Below are 18630 nucleotides of genomic sequence, written 5' to 3'. Positions count from 1 at the left end.
GCATCTGATTTGTGCCAGTTTAGCTAGTAATTACCAACCATGTTAGTCAGTGTACCAGAGTTTAAAGGGAAGGTGGTTCACTGCAGAATTAGACAAAACTGTATTTGGTCATTTTCTGTGTATCAGTGAGTGATATTATTTCACAGGCACAAATTATCCTAGATAATAATCATTAGTATTAAGATAATTTTTTAATATTTGAAGGTTTTGAGAACCTGTCAATAGAAAGTTAATTATGTAATACTGTGTACTTCAGTACAGAATTTTCACATACAATAACTCGTATTGTGTACAGCAGGGTGTCAAACTCCAGGTGTTGAGGGCAGGTGTCCAGCCACTTTTAGATGTGTCTCTGATGTCACATGGCTGGCTCAGATTTGGTGGTCATCAGCAGGTCATCAACTTGACTGCACTGAAGATTATCAACTTGACTGCACTGATGAGCTAATTTAGTCATATAATTCAGGTGCTATGGATCAGATGAACATCTAAAAGTTGCAGTACAATGGCCCACAAGGCCAGGAGTACGACACCCCTGGTGTACAGTATCATGTTGTTAACACATTACTCTGATCTTTGCAGGAGATGTCAGCAACAAGGTCTCGGAGAACAAAAGGAAATCCCAAACATGATGCCAGTTATTATTGCTCCTTAGGTGGAGATAAAGAAGGATTTGATGTAAAATACATTAATTCATTTAAAGGTGAGGTGCGATTTTATGCACAGGAATCCAGAGTTTATTAAATAAATGTTTTTTGTTTTGCTTTTGGACTTTTAAACTATTTGTATACTGCACATTATTAGCATAGTTCATGTTCAATGATTATTATAATCAGAACATCTTCATTATTCCACAGGAGATGAGCAACTGCTCAGATTAGAAACACACACACATATGAATGACTAAATTTTGAAATTACAAGTACAAAACAATGAGTTACACCACTCAGTTGACAAAAAATATTTAAGTAATCACAGAAAGACATCAAATTAGATCAATTAACTGATTTAAAAAAATGTTAATCTCATTTGCTACTATTTGACAGATCTGCATTGTTTAAAGTTTATTCTATTATTCTGAAGTTTATTCTACTCATTATGTGTACCTACAGGTCGGGGTGTGTTCAGCTGCCGGTGCTTTCAAAAAGGAGATTTCCTTATTGAGTACAGAGGGGAAGTCATAAGTAGAAAGGAACAAGAAAACCGATTGAAAGTTTACCATGATGCACTCAAGGTTTTTATGTTTGATTTCAAGTTCAATGGACAACACCTTTGGTATGTGACTGTTTTAAGGTTGTTTTCTTTGCACAGTGATGTAAACATTTTTAGCTTTATCAGTAAAAATAGTTTTAGTTTGTGGAGGAGTATTCTTCTGACATGCATACACCAAATCCTTTCCCTTACATGGTATAGTTATTCTCATTGCATACTTAATATTTTAGTGTTGATGCTGCCAGAGAGGATGGATCATTGGGGAGGCTGGTCAATGACGATGAGATGAACCCAAACAGCAAAATGAAAGTTACAAGAGTGGACGGAAGGCCTCATCTCTGTTTATTTGCACTCAGAGATATTGGTCCAGGGGAAGAAATTACTTATAATTATGGTGATTCTGACTGGCCGTGGAGAAGAAAGGTACTTATAAGTGTGAAAATACTAAAACAAATAATTCTACTAGCATTGAAGCCATTTGAAAGGATATGTCAAGTTGTAGTACAGAGTTTTATTATAGTTGAAAACAAGAAGTGATTAGCAGAGTGCCTAAAAACAGATTTTGGAGAAATACTTACAACTACCATTTCAACTTGGTGGTCTTATTGAGTAAGACCACCAAGGACTGTGCTATCCAAAGTGCTAGAAACTGTCACATGTAAATGCATTAATTCTGACTGTATATTTATGAACATTTTCTAGTAGGTGATATATTTTTCAGTGTTAATATACAAAGGTTCTGTTTAACAATTAGCTGGACAGGTACATAGAGTAGGTGGACATTTTCTATTTAGAAGTATGGACTCATTCACTGTACATCCCTTTATTTCAGATTTCCAAAGATGAACCATGTCAGGATGGTGATGTGGATGCATGCAGATCCAGTTCAGGCAACCCTCCAGAGGTAATTTTGGTCTACAACAACTTACTTTCTAATATAAAGTCTTTGAAATGATATTAAGTACTGTTAAAACACACAGGTCTTGTGTAATACTTGATATGTCAACGGCATTAAAAAGGGAGGACTGAGGTCCAAAAGAATGAAAGTTACATTTAGAAGCGCACATACACACATGTCCTGTGTAATACTCAAAATGTAAGGTTCCGAAATAAGGAGGACAGAGTTGTGAAATTACAAGTACAAAAGAATGAAAGATACATTTAGAAGCGCACATACACACGGGTCCTGTGTAATACTCAAAATGTAAGGTGCATGAATAGGGAGGACTGTTTTCTACATTAGGAACAAATTCATATTCAGTGAGTGTTCTTTACATTTCAGATTTCCAAAGATGAACCATGTCAGGCTGGTGATGTGGACGAATGCAGATCCTATTCAACCAACCCTCCAGAGGTAATTTTGGTCTCCCAACAACCAACCTATTTTCTAATATAAAGTCTTTGAAATGCTATTAAGTACTATTCAAACACACACAGATCTTGTCTAATATTTGATATGCAAGTTGCATAAAACGGGAGGACTGAGGTCTGAATTTTCACGTCCAAAGAATGAAAGTTACATTTAGAAGCGCACATGCAGACAGGTCCTGTGTAAGACTCAATGCAAGGTGGATGAATAGGGAGGACTGTTTTCGACATTAGGAACAAACTCGTATTCAGTGAGTGTTCTTCACATTTCAGATTTCCAAAGATGAACCATGTCAGGCTGGTGATGTGGACGAATGCAGATCTTGTTCAAGCAACTCACTAGAGGTCATTTGAATCTCAAAATCTATTTTCTCATATAGAGTCTTGAGAATTATAGTACTATTCAAACACACAGATCTTGTGTACTGTAATACTCAACATGTAAGGTGCAGGAATAAGGAGGACTGTTTTCTACTTTGGGAACAAACTTGCATTCAGTGAGTGTTCTTTACATTTCAGATTTCCAAAGATGAACCATGTCAGGCTGGTGATGTGGATGGATGGGCATCCTGTCCAACCAACCATCCAGAGGTAATTTTGGTCTCCAACAACCAACTTATCTTCTAATTTAAAGTATTTGAAATGATATTAAGTACTGTTAAAACACACAGGTCTTGTGTAATACTTGATATGTCAACAGCATTAAAAAGGGAGGACTGAGGTCTGAATTTGCAAGTACAAAAGAATGAAAGTTGCATTTACAAGCGCACATACACATAGGTCCTGTGTAATACTCAAAATGTAAGGTTCCAGAATAAGGAGGACTGGGTTTGAAATTGCAAGTACAGAAGAATGAAAGTTACATTTCAAAGTGCACATACACACGGGTCCTGTGTAATACTAAAAATGTAAGGTACATGAATAGGGAGGACTGTTTTTTTACATTGGGAACAAATTCATATTCATTGAGTAGTCCTCACATTTCAGATTTCCAAAGATGAACCATGTGTCTGTTACTACCCAATAGTAAGTCCCGCCCACTCCTCACAACTCTTTGGACTCACTACGGCCCAGTTCTCTGTCTAACAGGTCCGGAAAATCCCCAGAAACTCGGGTCTTACCCTAGCGATAGTTTGTGGAGAATAATCTGTTTAAACTGGGGTCGGAAAGGACTCGTCTAGCTCTGACTACCTTCGATCCAAAAGTTATGACCTTTTACAGTTGAGGAGCAATCCGCTGAGTAGCACTCACAGCGACATAACCCCTACAACCACTCCTGTTAACGGTAGCTCCCTTCCTAAAATAACGGCACTTGTTAACGGCTAGATTAAATTTAGTGACTTAGATTTAAGTCCCAAGGTCATTATTTTAGTTTTGGCTAAAAGCAACCTATAAAACATTCCTACTTTTTCCTCCCAGAATCAAACTTCATAGCTATTTCACAACCATCAAAGAACTTTAAGGTGACTCATTAATTGAATGTCCACAACATCTTTTAGATTTTCTTAAATGCTAATTATTTTATTAGTAAGGCAATTTTGCAAGGGTCAGTACAGCTTAATTCAGTAGCAGAAATAATCAAATAAGTAAAATCAATAATCTAGCCTATCTTTCCCTAATGCTGACACTGAGAACTAAAAAGGGAAACTTTGAGAGAGACGGACAGAGTTTGGCATTTTGAACCCCAGAACTGGCCTGATGATGAAGAAGGTGTTGCAGCAGCAGGAGGTTCCCAGTACAGGAAGAGTACTGACTTAGAGCGGCAGGTCTCGGGCATCAGGGTGACTTCCTCATGCGCGTAGCGGTCCTCAGCTTCTTGTCTTGCAGCTCTGTAGCTCCCTTCTCCTCGTCTCACGATCTGTCTGGTCCCACGGAAGGAACACACCAGTTCTTCCTCTTTGCCTTTGTTCTTTATCTTCATCTTTGCCTTGGTCTTTGTCTTTGGGGGTCTAAACCCAGCTGTTGAGAGAAGTGCGATTTGAAGCCACATGTTGCGGGGCTAACGGGTTGGTCCCCATGTGCAGAACAGTCTTCGGTTCTGTGGCCCCGGCTCTTCTTCAGCTGCAGAGTTCTTTGTCCATCTCCGTCTTGGCTCGAAGCTGCCTGAAGGATCCAACCAAAGTTTCCTCTGTTGCACCCACCTTATAAAGGGTTTATCCACCTTTTGGTGCGTTTACATTGGCTAGCTTTGTTGCTGTGCCTGTCTCATTGGCTGACTGCTTGGACAGATGATCTCATCTCCATCACCCTGGAGACCTTATGACCGGATCTCTGTTCTAATGTCCCCAAGTTGCTCAATAGTTCCTCCTACCTCTGTTTCCTGCCCAACCTTTTCTTAGGCAAGTTGAAGTTTAGCAATAAGGCTTTATCTTCTCCGTTCTCCTATCAGTTCCTATTTTTGCCCTGTCCTTCCACCTACCATCTACCTCCTACACAACATCAGTGACCTTTAATTACAGTTACAACATTTTACACCTTTTCAAGTTCAATGTCAAAATCACATTTATAACCTTTTAGTTTATCTGATTCAACATTCATTTATAATGTTATAATAACCATAACTTATTAGTTACTCTTATTATAATCATAAGGTGAGTTATTACAGACATTTCTGAAAAGAACCCAATAATAATCCATTATTGTAATTATCTGATACCAAATTACAGTTACTTGTTTCACCTTTAAGTACTTCCACAAGTGTAAGAGTAAGTGTAAATATTCTTATAATCAAATCAACATCAACCACTGGTTAAACCAATATTAATTATTGGCATAATTATAAGTCATTATTTTAAGTATTTTACTGTGGGTTTTATCCAATCTCTCAAAATGTTTAGATTTTATTCTTTAAAAACCTTTAATGCTTTAAAATAAGGAATGGTCTGAACTATTTTTAGCCTGATGCAAGAAAGAAACTTCCCCTTTATTAAGGAAATGAGCTCTTCCTGTTTCATGACTCTCTTTCTGCCTGACTATGATTTTTTATGATTAAATAGAAAAAAGTAGAATTAAAGCAAAGTTTGCAGGACACAATAACAACACACACAACCAGATTCATTTTATTACAGTCTGACTCTATTGTTGGGTCTTGATGTCACCTATGTCATTAATTTTAAGGTAATTTTATTTATTATTACTATTAAACTAAAATCTCCAGCATGGGGAAGTGGGATGAGCTCGACTTTTCTCGACACCCCCTCCGCGAGGTCAGACCTTTCACATGCTGGGAACCCAACACCCTCTTGCAGGTCTGCGTCCTCATCCCCTGGAAAGAGAAGATGGCAGTCTGGGATGTGAAGATGCAGATCCTCCATCGTCACCAAGGCCTCAGCAGCCTGGGATGTGAAGATGCAGATTCTCAGTTGTCACCAAGGGCTCAGCAGTCTTCAAACTCCACTGCTCTTTGACACCCCCTCCTTGGAGTTTTGATGTCTCTCAGGAAGTGACGAATGTTGAAGAGAACCCAGGTCGCTCTGATCCTTTAACAGTGACAAAAAATCCTCAGCTGAATGAAGCGTTGGTTCTTCAGGATGTGGAAGATTCCTTAGGGACAGGTTGATGGGCAAAAAGCCTCAAATAAAAAATAAAAAAAACTCTGGATGTTCAGTAGAGCAAAACAAAAAGCATAAGCAGCATGACGCTTTATCCATAATCATAATCCTTTTCCATCGCTGGGGTCGTTAAAGGGTTACTGGAGTTGTCGGAGGCAACAGGACTCTGTCAGGCAGGACTCTGTGAAGTCCACAGGTTGCTTCCAGGTGTTGGGTGTGATTTCAACACTTTGTTGCAGGATTGATCTTGGTGGTTGTCTATGACGCCACTCCTTCCTCACGACTACAGTCCCTTTTCCTGTTTAATCCATCCTTTTGTGACAGGAGTTCTTCTTTAGCATAATCCAATTTCTTCAGGGCCCTCCTAGTCCTAAGCCTTGAAGTTGTTCTTTGAATGGCAATCATCCTGTAATAGTAGCCAGTCTAACACAGGATGGCATGATGCTTGATTCTTGCAATGTTCTGGTTCGCTTTAGCTAAGAACTGGCTTGAACACTGACCTCGTGGACCCCTTTCTTCATAAGTAATACTTTTTTACATTGCAGTACTTGCTTCACAAAATCCATTCCATTGAATTTCAACTTGATCACCGTGACTACAGGCCGATCTTGATCTTTAATCCAAACTTTCTGTCCTGTTTTCAATGACACTGTAAACTGCAACTTCCCCTTTCCCTCTCTGGGCAAAAAGGAGAAGTGCCTTCGCCTTCCGGCTCTCCGTGACGTGAACGGAGTTCCTCTGCAGGGGAAGACCTGCTCTTTTTCAGCTGTCACTGTTACACCATGTCCATCAGCACCAAGAGGTACTCCTCACCTCTCTTTTCTGTTATCCATGGGGCCTGCTACATCCATGCAGATTGAACCCCCGGGTAATGTGCTCTTGATGAACAACCCTTCCAACCGCTGCCCTCGGCGGCCTGCGTTGTATTGTCCACATACCTCACAGCCCCGTAGCACGCGTTGGACTTGTTTCACTGGGATCCAAAGCTCATGCTCATCCAGCTCCTTACGGGTGGGCCGTACGCCTACATGTCCAAGGGCTTCATGCACGCTCCGCACGACCTCATCCACGTACTCTTCTGGGACCTCCCGTCCTCTGGGAGTATTGTCCCACTTCTCGGCTCCGACAAAGACAATTTCCTCTGCTGGACATAGCAGTCCACTTCATCATTTCCACGCCAATGAGCTCCCTCATGCGTGTGCTCTCAGATGCTCAACCTTGAGCTCCAGATGCATTTCACCACTTCCTTGTGAAATTACTTACATCTTCTGGACGTACGACCTTGCGTCATACTCCTCGGTCTCTTTGTCTCCGAGTCGCCTATCCCCCAAAGCCTCTCATGGTACCTTAGAGTAGGGATGGGTCTAGGCTAGGTTGGCTACTGGCTTCCCTTCTTGATGCAGCTGTTCATCTTAAGCGGAAGCTTTTCCCTCGCCTGCACGCTGTACAGTTACTGCAAGGGTCGCGGCTGATAAGCCTCATCAGTCGCTCCCAACTCTATTTCCTAAGAGCTGGTCTCCCAAGTGAGCTATTCAGACCCTCTCGTCTGTTTTTACTGACTTGGTCAAAGTAAGGCCCTCCTACTCATTAGGGTCGGGCCCACCCAGGGACGCCATGTCTGTTACTACCCAATAGTAAGTCCCGCCCACTCCTCACAACTCTTTGGACTCACTACGGCCCAGTTCTCTGTCTAACAGGTCCGGAAAATCCCCAGAAACTCGGGTCTTACCCTAGCGATAGTTTGTGGAGAATAATCTGTTTAAACTGGGGTCGGAAAGGACTCGTCTAGCTCTGACTACCTTCGATCCAAAAGTTATGACCTTTTACAGTTGAGGAGCAATCCGCTGAGTAGCACTCACAGCGACATAACCCCTACAACCACTCCTGTTAACGGTAGCTCCCTTCCTAAAATAACGGCACTTGTTAACGGCTAGATTAAATTTAGTGACTTAGATTTAAGTCCCAAGGTCATTATTTTAGTTTTGGCTAAAAGCAACCTATAAAACATTCCTACTTTTTCCTCCCAGAATCAAACTTCATAGCTATTTCACAACCATCAAAGAACTTTAAGGTGACTCATTAATTGAATGTCCACAACATCTTTTAGATTTTCTTAAATGCTAATTATTTTATTAGTAAGGCAATTTTGCAAGGGTCAGTACAGCTTAATTCAGTAGCAGAAATAATCAAATAAGTAAAATCAATAATCTAGCCTATCTTTCCCTAATGCTGACACTGAGAACTAAAAAAGGGAAACTTTGAGAGAGACGGACAGAGTTTGGCATTTTGAACCCCAGAACTGGCCTGATGATGAAGAAGGTGTTGCAGCAGCAGGAGGTTCCCAGTACAGGAAGAGTACTGACTTAGAGCGGCAGGTCTCGGGCATCAGGGTGACTTCCTCATGCGCGTAGCGGTCCTCAGCTTCTTGTCTTGCAGCTCTGTAGCTCCCTTCTCCTCGTCTCACGATCTTTCTGGTCCCACGGAAGGAACACACCAGTTCTTCCTCTTTGCCTTTGTTCTTTATCTTCATCTTTGCCTTGGTCTTTGTCTTTGGGGTGTGAACCCAGCTGTTGAGAGAAGTGCGATTTGAAGCCACATGTTGCGGGGCTAACGGGTTGGTCCCCATGTGCAGAACAGTCTTCGGTTCTGTGGCCCCGGCTCTTCTTCAGCTGCAGAGTTCTTTGTCCATCTCCGTCTTGGCTCGAAGCTGCCTGAAGGATCCAACCAAAGATTCCTCTGTTGCACCCACCTTATAAAGGGTTTATCCACCTTTTGGTGCATTTACATTGGCTAGCTTTGTTGCTGTGCCTGTCTCATTGGCTGACTGCTTGGACAGATGATCTCATCTCCATCACCCTGGAGACCTTATGACCGGATCTCTGTTCTAATGTCCCCAAGTTGCTCAATAGTTCCTCCTACCTCTGTTTCCTGCCCAACCTTTTCTTAGGCCAGTTGAAGTTTAGCAATAAGGCCTGAGTCACCTCCGCTATCCTATCAGTTCCCCTTTTCCCCTGTCCTTCCACCTACCATCTACCTCCTACACAACATCAGTGACCTTTAATTACAGTTACAACATTTTACACCTTTTCAAGTTCAATGTCAAAATCACATTTATAACCTTTTAGTTTATCTGATTCAACATTCATTTATAATGTTATAATAACCATAACTTATTAGTTACTCTTATTATAATCATAATGTGAGTTATTACAGACACTTCTGAAAAGAAACCAAGAATAATCCATTATTGTAATTATCTGATACCAAATTACAGTTACTTGTTTCACCTTTAAGTACTTCCACAAGTGTAAGAGTAAGTGTAAATATTCTTATAATCAAATCAACATCAACCACTGGTTAAACCAATATTAATTATTGGCATAATTATAAGTCATTATTTTAAGTATTTTACTGTGGGTTTTATCCAATCTCTCAAAATGTTTAGATTTTATTCTTTAAAAACCTTTAATGCTTTAAAATAAGGAATGGTCTGAACTATTTTTAGCCTGATGCAAGAAAGAAACTTCCCCTTTATTAAGGAAATGAGCTCTTCCTGTTTCATGACTTTCTTTCTGCCTGACTATGATTTTTTATGATTAAATAGAAAAAAGTAGAATTAAAGCAAAGTTTGCAGGACACAATAACAACACACACAACCAGATTCATTTTATTACAGTCTGACTCTATTGTTGGGTCTTGATGTCACCTATGTCATTAATTTTAAGGTAATTTTATTTATTATTACTATTAAACTAAAATCTCCAGCATGGGGAAGTGGGATGAGCTCGACTTTTCTCGACACATGTCAGCCTGATGATGTGGACGAATGCAGATCTTGTTCAAGCAACTCACTAGAGGTCATTTGAATCTCAAAATCTATTTTCTCATATAGAGTCTTGAGAATTATAGTACTATTCAAACACACAGATCTTGTGTACTGTAATACTCAACATGTAAGGTGCAGGAATAAGGAGGACTGTTTTCTACTTTGGGAACAAACTTGCATTCAGTGAGTGTTCTTTACATTTCAGATTTCCAAAGATGAACCATGTCAGGCTGGTGACGTGGATGGATGGGCATCCTGTCCAACCAACCCTCCAGAGGTAATTTTGGTCTCCAACAACCAACTTATCTTCTAATTTAAAGTATTTGAAATGATATTAAGTACTGTTAAAACACACAGGTCTTGTGTAATACTTGATATGTCAACAGCATTAAAAAGGGAGGACTGAGGTCTGAATTTGCAAGTACAAGAGAATGAAAGTTGCATTTAGAAGCGCACATACACATAGGTCCTGTGTAATACTCAAAATGTAAGGTTCTGGAATAAGGAGGACTGAGTTTTGAAAGTACAGAAGAATGAAAGTTACATTTCGAAGTGCACATACACACGGGTCCTGTGTAATACTCAAAATGTAAGGTGAATGAATAGGGAGGACTGTTTTCTACATTAGGAACAAACTCTTATTCAGTGAGTGTCCTTTATATTTCAGATTTCCAAAAATGAACAATGTCAGGCTGGTGACGTGGACGAATGCAGATCCTATTCAACCAACCTTTCAGAGGTAATTTTGGTCTCCGACAACCAATTTCTTTTCTAATATAAGGTCTTTGAAATTATATTAAGTACTGTTAAAACACACAGGTCTTGTGTAATACTTGATATGTCAACAGCATTAAAAAGGGAGGACTGAGGTCTGAATTTGCAAGTACAAAAGAATGAAAGTTGCATTTAGAAGCGCACATACACATAGGTCCTGTGTAATACTCAAAATGTAAGGTTCTGGAATAAGGAGGACTGAGTTTTGAAAGTACAGAAGAATGAAAGTTACATTTCGAAGTGCACATACACACGGGTCCTGTGTAATACTCAAAATGTAAGGTGGATGAATAGGGAGGACTGTTTTCTACATTAGGAACAAACTCTTATTCAGTGAGTGTCCTTTATATTTCAGATTTCCAAAAATGAACAATGTCAGGCTGGTGACGTGGACGAATGCAGATCCTATTCAACCAACCTTCCAGAGGTAATTTTGGTCTCCGACAACCAATTTCTTTTCTAATATAAGGTCTTTGAAATGATATTAAGTACTGTTAAAACTCACAGGTCTTGTGTAATACTTGATATGTCAACAGCATTAAAAAGGGAGGACTGAGGTCTGAATTTGCAAGTACAAAAGAATGAAAGTTGCATTTAGAAGCGCACATACACATAGGTCCCGTGTAATACTCAAAATGTAAGGTTCTGGAATAAGGAGGACTGAGTTTTGAAATTACAAGTACAGAAAAATGAAGGTTACATTTCGAAGTGCACATACACACGGGTCCTGTGTAATACTCAAAATGTAAGGTACATGGATAGGGAGGACTGTTTTCTTCAATCGGAACAAACTCTTATTCAGTTAGTGTTCTTTACATTTCAGATTTCCAAAGATGAACCATGTCAGCCTGGTGATGTGGACGAATGCAGATCTTGTTCAAGCAACTCACTAGAGGTCATTTGAATCTCAAAATCTATTTTCTCATATAGAGTCTTGAGAATTATAGTACTATTCAAACACACATATCTTGTGTACTGTAATACTCAACATGTAAGGTGCAGGAATAAGGAGGATTGTTTTCTACTTTGGGAATAAACTTGCATTCAGTGAGTGTTCTTTACATTTCAGATTTCCAAAGATGAACCATGTCAGGCTGGTGACATGGATGGATGGGCACCCTGTCCAACCAACCCTCCAGAGGTAATTTTGGTCTCCAACAACCAACTTATTTTCTATTATAAAGTCTTTGAAATGCTGTTAAGTACTATTCAAACACACAGGTCTTGTGTACTGTAATACTCAACCTGTAAGGTGCAGGAATAAGGAGGTCTGTTTTCTACATTGGGAACAAACTGGCATTTATTGAGTGTTCTTTACCTTTCAGATTTCCAAAGATGAACCATGTCAGGCTGGGGATATGGATGCATGCAGATCCCGTTCAAAAATCTCACCAGAGGTAATTTTGATCTCCAACAATAAACTTATTTTCTAATATAAAGTCTTTGAAATGCCATTAAGTACTTTTCAAACACACACAGGTCTTGTCTAGTATTTGATAAGTAAGTTGCATAAAAAGGGAGAACTGAGGTCTGAATTTACAAGTACAAAAGAATGAAAGTTACATTTAGAAGCGCACATACACATAGGTCCTGTGTAATACTCAAAATGTAAGGTGCAGGAATAAGGAGGCCTGGGGCCTGAATTTACAAGTACAAAAGAATGAAAGTTACTTTTAGGAGTGCACATACACAGAAGTCCTGTGTAATACTGAAGATGAAAGGTACATGGATAGGGAGGACTGTTTTCTACATTGGGAACAAACTCATATTCAGTGATTGTTCTTTACATTTCAGATTTCCAAAGATGAACCATGTCAGGCTGGTGATGTGGACGAATGCAGATCTTGTTCAAGCAACTCACTAGAGGTCATTTGAATCTCAAAATCTATTTTCTCACATAGTCTTGAGAATTATAGTACTATTCAAACACACAGATCTTGTGTACTGTAATAATCAACATGTAAGGTGCAGGAATAAGGAGGACTGTTTTCTACATTGGGACCAAACTTGCATTCAGTGAGTGTTCTTTACATGTCAGATTTCCAAAGATGAACCATGTCAGGCTGGTGACGTGGATTGTTGGGCATCCTGTCCAACCAACCCTCCAGAGGTAATTTTGGTCTCCAACAACCAACTTATTTTCTAATATAAAGTCTTTGAAATGCCATTAAGTACTTTTCAAACACACACAGGTCTTGTCTAGTATTTGATAAGTAAGTTGCATAAAAAGGGAGAACTGAGGTCTGAATTTACAAGTACAAAAGAATGAAAGTTACATTTAGAAGCGCACATACACATAGGTCCTGTGTAATACTCAAAATGTAAGGTGCAGGAATAAGGAGGCCTGGGGCCTGAATTTACAAGTACAAAAGAATGAAAGTTACTTTTAGGAGTGCACATACACAGAAGTCCTGTGTAATACTGAAGATGTAAGGTACATGGATAGGGAGGACTGTTTTCTACATTGGGAACAAACTCATATTCAGTGAGTGTTCTTTACATTTCAGATTTCCAAAGATGAACCATGTCAGGCTGGTGATGTGGACGAATGCAGATCTTGTTCAAGCAACTCACTAGAGGTCATTTGAATCTCAAAATCTATTTTCTCACATAGTGTTGAGAATTATAGTAGTAGTCAAACACACAGATCTTGTGTACTGTAATAATCAACATGTAAGGTGCAGGAATAAGGAGGACTGTTTTCTACATTGGGACCAAACTTGCATTCAGTGAGTGTTCTTTACATGTCAGATTTCCAAAGATGAACCATGTCAGGCTGGTGACGTGGATGGTTGGGCATCCTGTCCAACCAACCCTCCAGAGGTAATTTTGGTCTCCAACAACCAACTTATTTTCTAATATAAAGTCTTTGTAATGCTGTTAAGTACTATTCAAACACACAGGTCTTGTGTACTGTAATACTCAACCTGTCAGGTGCAGAAATAAGGAGTTCTGTTTTCTACATTGGGAACAAACTCGCATTTAGTGAGTGTTCTTTACCTTTCAAATTTCCAAAGATGAACCATGTCAGGCTGGTGACGTGGATGCATGCAGATCCCGTTCAAACATCTCACCGGAGGTGAATTCGGTCTCCAACAATCAACTTCTTTTCTACTATAAAATCTTTGAAATGCTATTAAGTACTGTTCAAACACACACAGGTCTTGTCTAATCTTTGATATGCAAGTTGCATAAAAAGGGAGGACTGAGGCCTGAATTTGCAAGTCCAAAAGAATGAAAGTTACATTTAGATGCGCACATACACACAGGTCCTGTGTAATACTCAAAATGTAAGGTGCAAGAATAAGGTTTACTGTTTTCTTCAATCGGAACAAACTCTTATTCAGTTAGTGTTCTTTACATTTCAGATTTCCAAAGATGAAACATGTCAGGCTGGTGACGTGGACGAATGCAGATCCCTTTCAAACATCTCACCAGAGGTAATTTTAGTCTTGAATTACCTTTTTTTTTTCAAAGCAAAGTCATGAGATTGATATTCAGCAGTAGTCGGTAACAGTTTCAATGTAACCTTAACATGCAAAAAGCAGAAATTTGGAGAACTGACTTTTGAAATTACAGGTAGAAAGAAATGAAAGTAGCATTTAGAAGCACATACACAAAGGTTTTGTTATACTCGACTGGACAGTTTCTTACATTAGGTGGACATTGTTTATTTGTATTTATTTAGAAACACTCATTCAGTGTTCACCTCTTCACTTTAGCTCTCCATAGGGATGTCTTGTCAGGCTGCTGATTTGGATGCATTCAAATTATTTTCAGGCAACTCACCTGAGGTAAGTTTTATCTCCAATAACCTTTTTATTTTCTAAAATAGCCATGAGAATATTAAGTGCTGTTCAAACATATAATTATTACAATTCAAAACCAATTAATTATAACAGTTAATTGGTTTTGATACTCTACACTACACAAGTGACAAGATCAAATTCTTGTCTTATGATTACACTTTTTTGGTTAACAGGACTGTGATCACGATCTCATCCCTGACGAAATGCCAAGTTTAGAAAAATGTGTGTCATGTGAAGGACCTTTTGCACCTCTGAAATGGAGTGGTGTGAGATGCAAAGGTAATTTTTTGAGAATGGGAATTGGGTTCATCTTTTGTATATGATCCCACAGGAACACTTCTAAAAAATTATTTCATGTGTAGCTGTGCTGTATTTTGAAATTGAGTCATGCTGCAGCACCACTTTTAAAATACTTATCATTCTACCTCCCGCTGTCAATTCTCATTTTTCTTTGTCTAGTTTGCAACCAGTCCTGGCACAAAAAGTGTTATGTTAAACAAATTAACATCACTGAACTTCAGTTGGTAAGGTTTTAGTAGAAATATTATTTCTGGAATGCTTTCAATGTATACAATATAAATATATTTGTGTGTGTGTGTGTTTAATCATTAACAGGTCTGTACTGAACAAAGTTCAAATGAAGTGACATCATCAGAAGAGGAGTATGTTCCTGATTCTGTAGATGATTCAGACCTCTCTTGGGATGACAGATCAGAGCTTTTAAAAATCAGTCACAAACAACTACAGAATTGTGAGGTCTCCACCAGCAAATATATTTCCAAAAAGGAAAGTGACGACCAAGAAAGTTTTGTAGAGGAAGAAAGAGAGTCCATTTATGTAGCTGCAGAATCATTATCTAAAGATGTGATCAGCTCAAGTCAGCTTGAAGTATCAAGAGTTACTTCAAACACTGATGCTGAAGACATAATTGGTAATGATGGTGCTGATGGTAGGGCTGAAAACGTCTCAAACACATCATCCTTGCTCAGAAATAAAACTTACTGCTACATTTGTGGAAAGCTACAGACAAAGTTTACACGTCACTTAAAAACTCACGAGAAAACACATGCAGACGTTGCTCAAGTTTTGAGTCTTCCCAAGAAGTCCAAACAACGTATAAAAATGCTTATGAAGCTTCGCAACAAGGGAAACCATAGTCATAACTCGGAGGTCTTGAAGAGTGGATTTGGATCACTGAAACCAAGACGCACATCAAAGAAAAAGTACAATGAAAAAGACTACATTCACTGCATATACTGCCAGGGATTATATCTCCGACGAGATCTGTGGCGACATGTTCGCAAATGTTCTTCAAAACCAATAGAAGCTGCTTCAGCGATTGGAAGAAAAAAAGTTTTGTCTTTGGCCTCTATGAATGAGTCCGCTCAGTGTCAGCAGATATCACCAGGGGTTTGGAACATGTTGGCTGTTATGAAAGATGATGAGATCACTTCTACTGTGCGAAGTGACTTCTGTATACTACAGCTGGCCCAATCATTCTTTAACAAATATGGACAGGATCCCACCAAATATGACTACATTCGCCAGAGACTCCGAGAATCTGGAAGACTTCTGCTTACACTTCGCAAGGAATTCTCAATACATACTCTTGAGGATGCTGTGAGACCTGCAAATTTTGATGTGGTCATCAAAGCAGTCAAGAAAGTATCTGGATATGATGAAGAAAAGCACCACTACCGTACTCCAAGCCTTGCTCTAAAGTTAGGTCACTCACTGCAGAAAGTCAGTGATATTTTACATTGCAGAGCACTCATGGCACAAGACAGCATGCTGATAAAGTCAACGCAGAGTTTCAAAACACTCTATTCTACAAAGTGGTCTGAACTCATCTCTCATACCGCTTTAACTACATTGAACGAGCGGCACTTCAACAAGCCTTCCACTCTTCCTTTTACAGAAGATGTTCAGCGTCTTCACAGACATCTGGAAAAGACTACAGAACAAGCATTGAAGGACTTGGAAGACCATAGTTCACCAAAGGTATACAGTGAACTGTGTAAAGCCACCATGGCAAATGTAATACTTTTTAACAGGAGAAGAGGGGAGAAATTTCAAAGATGACAATGAATGGCTTTCTGGAGAGAGACACAAGTCCCCTGCATAAGGATGTCGCATTTGGACTGACAGAATTTGAACTTAACCTTTGTCAACACTTCAGTCGTGTTGAAATAAGGGGTAAAAAAGGCCGCAAGGTTGCAGTGCTACTTTCACCAGATATGGTGAATGCCATAACACGTCTTATAGAAAAGAGAGAAGACTGTGGAGTTCTGGCAGATAACCTGTTCCTGTTTGCCAGACCTCATTGTCTGACTCCCTACAGAGGACAGGACTGTTTGAGGGTTTATGCCAATGAATGTGGGGCTGAAAACCCTGAGCTTCTCAGATCAACACAATTGCGCAAACATGTTGCAACTTTGTCTCAGATCTTAAACCTCAAGAATCATGAGTTGGACCAAGTTGCTAATTTTCTAGGCCATGATATTCGCGTTCATCGTGAATATTACAGACTTCCTGAGGCTACTACCCAACTGGCCAAGATATCAAAACTGCTGCTTGCCATGGAGAAAGGATCTCTTAGAAGCCTTCAAGGCAAGACGCTTGATGAGATTGAAATCGAAGGTAAATACGTTTAAACTTCAGGAAATGTAGAAATTCTTGGACATTGTGTTGGCAATCTATAGCACTTTAACCTAATTCAATAAGGCAATGCAATTTATTTTAGACAACCTAGAGTTGACTGATTCAGATGCTGAGAGTGAGGCCGATGATGGAGAGGTTGATCCTGACCATGAGGTTGATGAAGGAAATTTCACAGATTCACAGACTGGTAAGCACAGTGTTTTACATATATCCATCCATTTTGTATACCCTTGTCCCTTGTGGGATTGTGAGGGTCTGTTGGAGCATATCTCTAGCTGTCAACAGGCAGGAGGCAGGGTACACCCTGGGCAAGCTGCCAGTCTATTGCAGGTTTTACATATGTCAAGTTAAATTTATGAATATAGCACTTTTCAGCAACACGGTGATACAAAGTGCCTTGCATGATTAAAAACATACTTTAATATTTTGTAGCTAAACACGGAATGGAAATTATTTTGTCACAATACAGTAGCTAAACGAGTACTATATGGTATATTTTGTCAGGTAAATCAATGAGTTTGTGGTTTAAGAATATACCAGTGTCTAAGTAGAAATTGTTTTTCTGTCCATCAACCTGTCAATTACTTCTACTCATCTTTTGCTATTTATATGTTTGTAATGAAGTATTTTATATTTTATGACTTTGATTCTGCAGGACTGTTAACTAAGCAACCTGTGGAGGAACCTCCAGGCACGTCTGCATCATTATCACAAGGTTAGCCATTATAATTGGTCTACTAACATGTCACCTTATTTGATTGCTATAAAATGATGCACAGTGTAATCAGACCTTAACTTGTTTGTCACGGCAACAGTTAAGATACATTTGGTGGAATTTCTCTTATTAGTTACCAGGTTTGCTTGGCTCTCTCTGTGCTCTCCTCCTTGATCTTGCAGAACCTGGTCAACTTTTTACTCACTGCTTTAGTCTTATTTTAGTTCATAACTCAACTCAGTGTCTCTTGTAGTAGCACTTAGCATATCACACATACATATGTATCACTGAAAACTACAAGTCTAAACTGTAAATCTGGGTTTAATCATTAAGAGAATAAACTATTCATCTATTAGTTGCTTGACCCCATAAAGGAGTGTATTGGACTTCACAGTTTAAGGAACCTACCTACAACAAATAAATGCTCATCCAGATCATTATTTTTTATCTGCTCTTTTCAGCACAAAGTAAACACAGAGATGCTAAGGGGAAAGAACTCAACAGAAAACTAAAACAGAAGAACATGGAACCCCGCAGAAAAAAGAACACAAATAAAAATTCTGGTAAATCACCACACCTGCACAAGTCACAAAACACCAACCTACTTAAGCTCAAACGCACAACTGAAGCAAGATGGTTCTGAGTGGGATCTCCTTCACTGGGAAAAAAAGACTAGGGACCAGAATGAGAAGGCCGAACAAGTCTTTTGGCTTT

At 39.3% G+C, this 18630-nt stretch overlaps 1 protein-coding gene and 3 long non-coding RNA genes across 4 annotated transcripts in view; all 4 read left to right on the top strand.

Annotated features, from left to right (window-relative positions):
- Positions 1-206: 206 nt before the first annotated feature.
- Positions 207-2566, top strand: LOC145554651 (uncharacterized). The gene is made up of 5 exons (XR_014090629.1): positions 207-703; positions 1113-1275; positions 1443-1635; positions 2045-2116; positions 2495-2566. It is a non-coding gene; the product is annotated as an uncharacterized LOC145554651 (long non-coding RNA).
- A 4554-nt stretch (positions 2567-7120) lies between these two features.
- Positions 7121-12606, top strand: LOC145554609 (uncharacterized). The gene is made up of 8 exons (XM_081614776.1): positions 7121-7201; positions 10163-10234; positions 10625-10696; positions 11087-11158; positions 11555-11626; positions 11801-11872; positions 12057-12128; positions 12526-12606. Exons 1-8 carry the CDS (start codon positions 7121-7123, stop codon positions 12604-12606), a joined length of 594 nt encoding a protein of 197 aa, XP_081470902.1.
- An 874-nt stretch (positions 12607-13480) lies between these two features.
- On the top strand, positions 13481-15372 carry LOC145554650 (uncharacterized). Its single transcript, XR_014090628.1, has 6 exons — positions 13481-13554; positions 14100-14171; positions 14454-14525; positions 14714-14819; positions 15000-15064; positions 15156-15372. It is a non-coding gene; the product is annotated as an uncharacterized LOC145554650 (long non-coding RNA).
- A 1235-nt stretch (positions 15373-16607) lies between these two features.
- Positions 16608-18630, top strand: part of LOC145554649 (uncharacterized) — a 3183-nt gene continuing 1160 nt past the window's right edge. The window contains exons 1-4 of the long non-coding RNA XR_014090627.1: positions 16608-17180; positions 17284-17388; positions 17857-17916; positions 18378-18479. This is a non-coding gene — a long non-coding RNA (uncharacterized LOC145554649). The remainder of the gene's footprint in view (positions 17181-17283; positions 17389-17856; positions 17917-18377; positions 18480-18630) is intronic.

Source organism: Poecilia reticulata, chromosome 13, assembly GCF_904066995.2.
Source record: "Poecilia reticulata chromosome 13, P_reticulata-male-v2, whole genome shotgun sequence".
NCBI lineage: Eukaryota > Metazoa > Chordata > Actinopteri > Cyprinodontiformes > Poeciliidae > Poecilia > Poecilia reticulata.
Note: the sequence above shows the minus strand (reverse complement) of the source record. Positions and strands in the feature narration are given on the sequence as shown.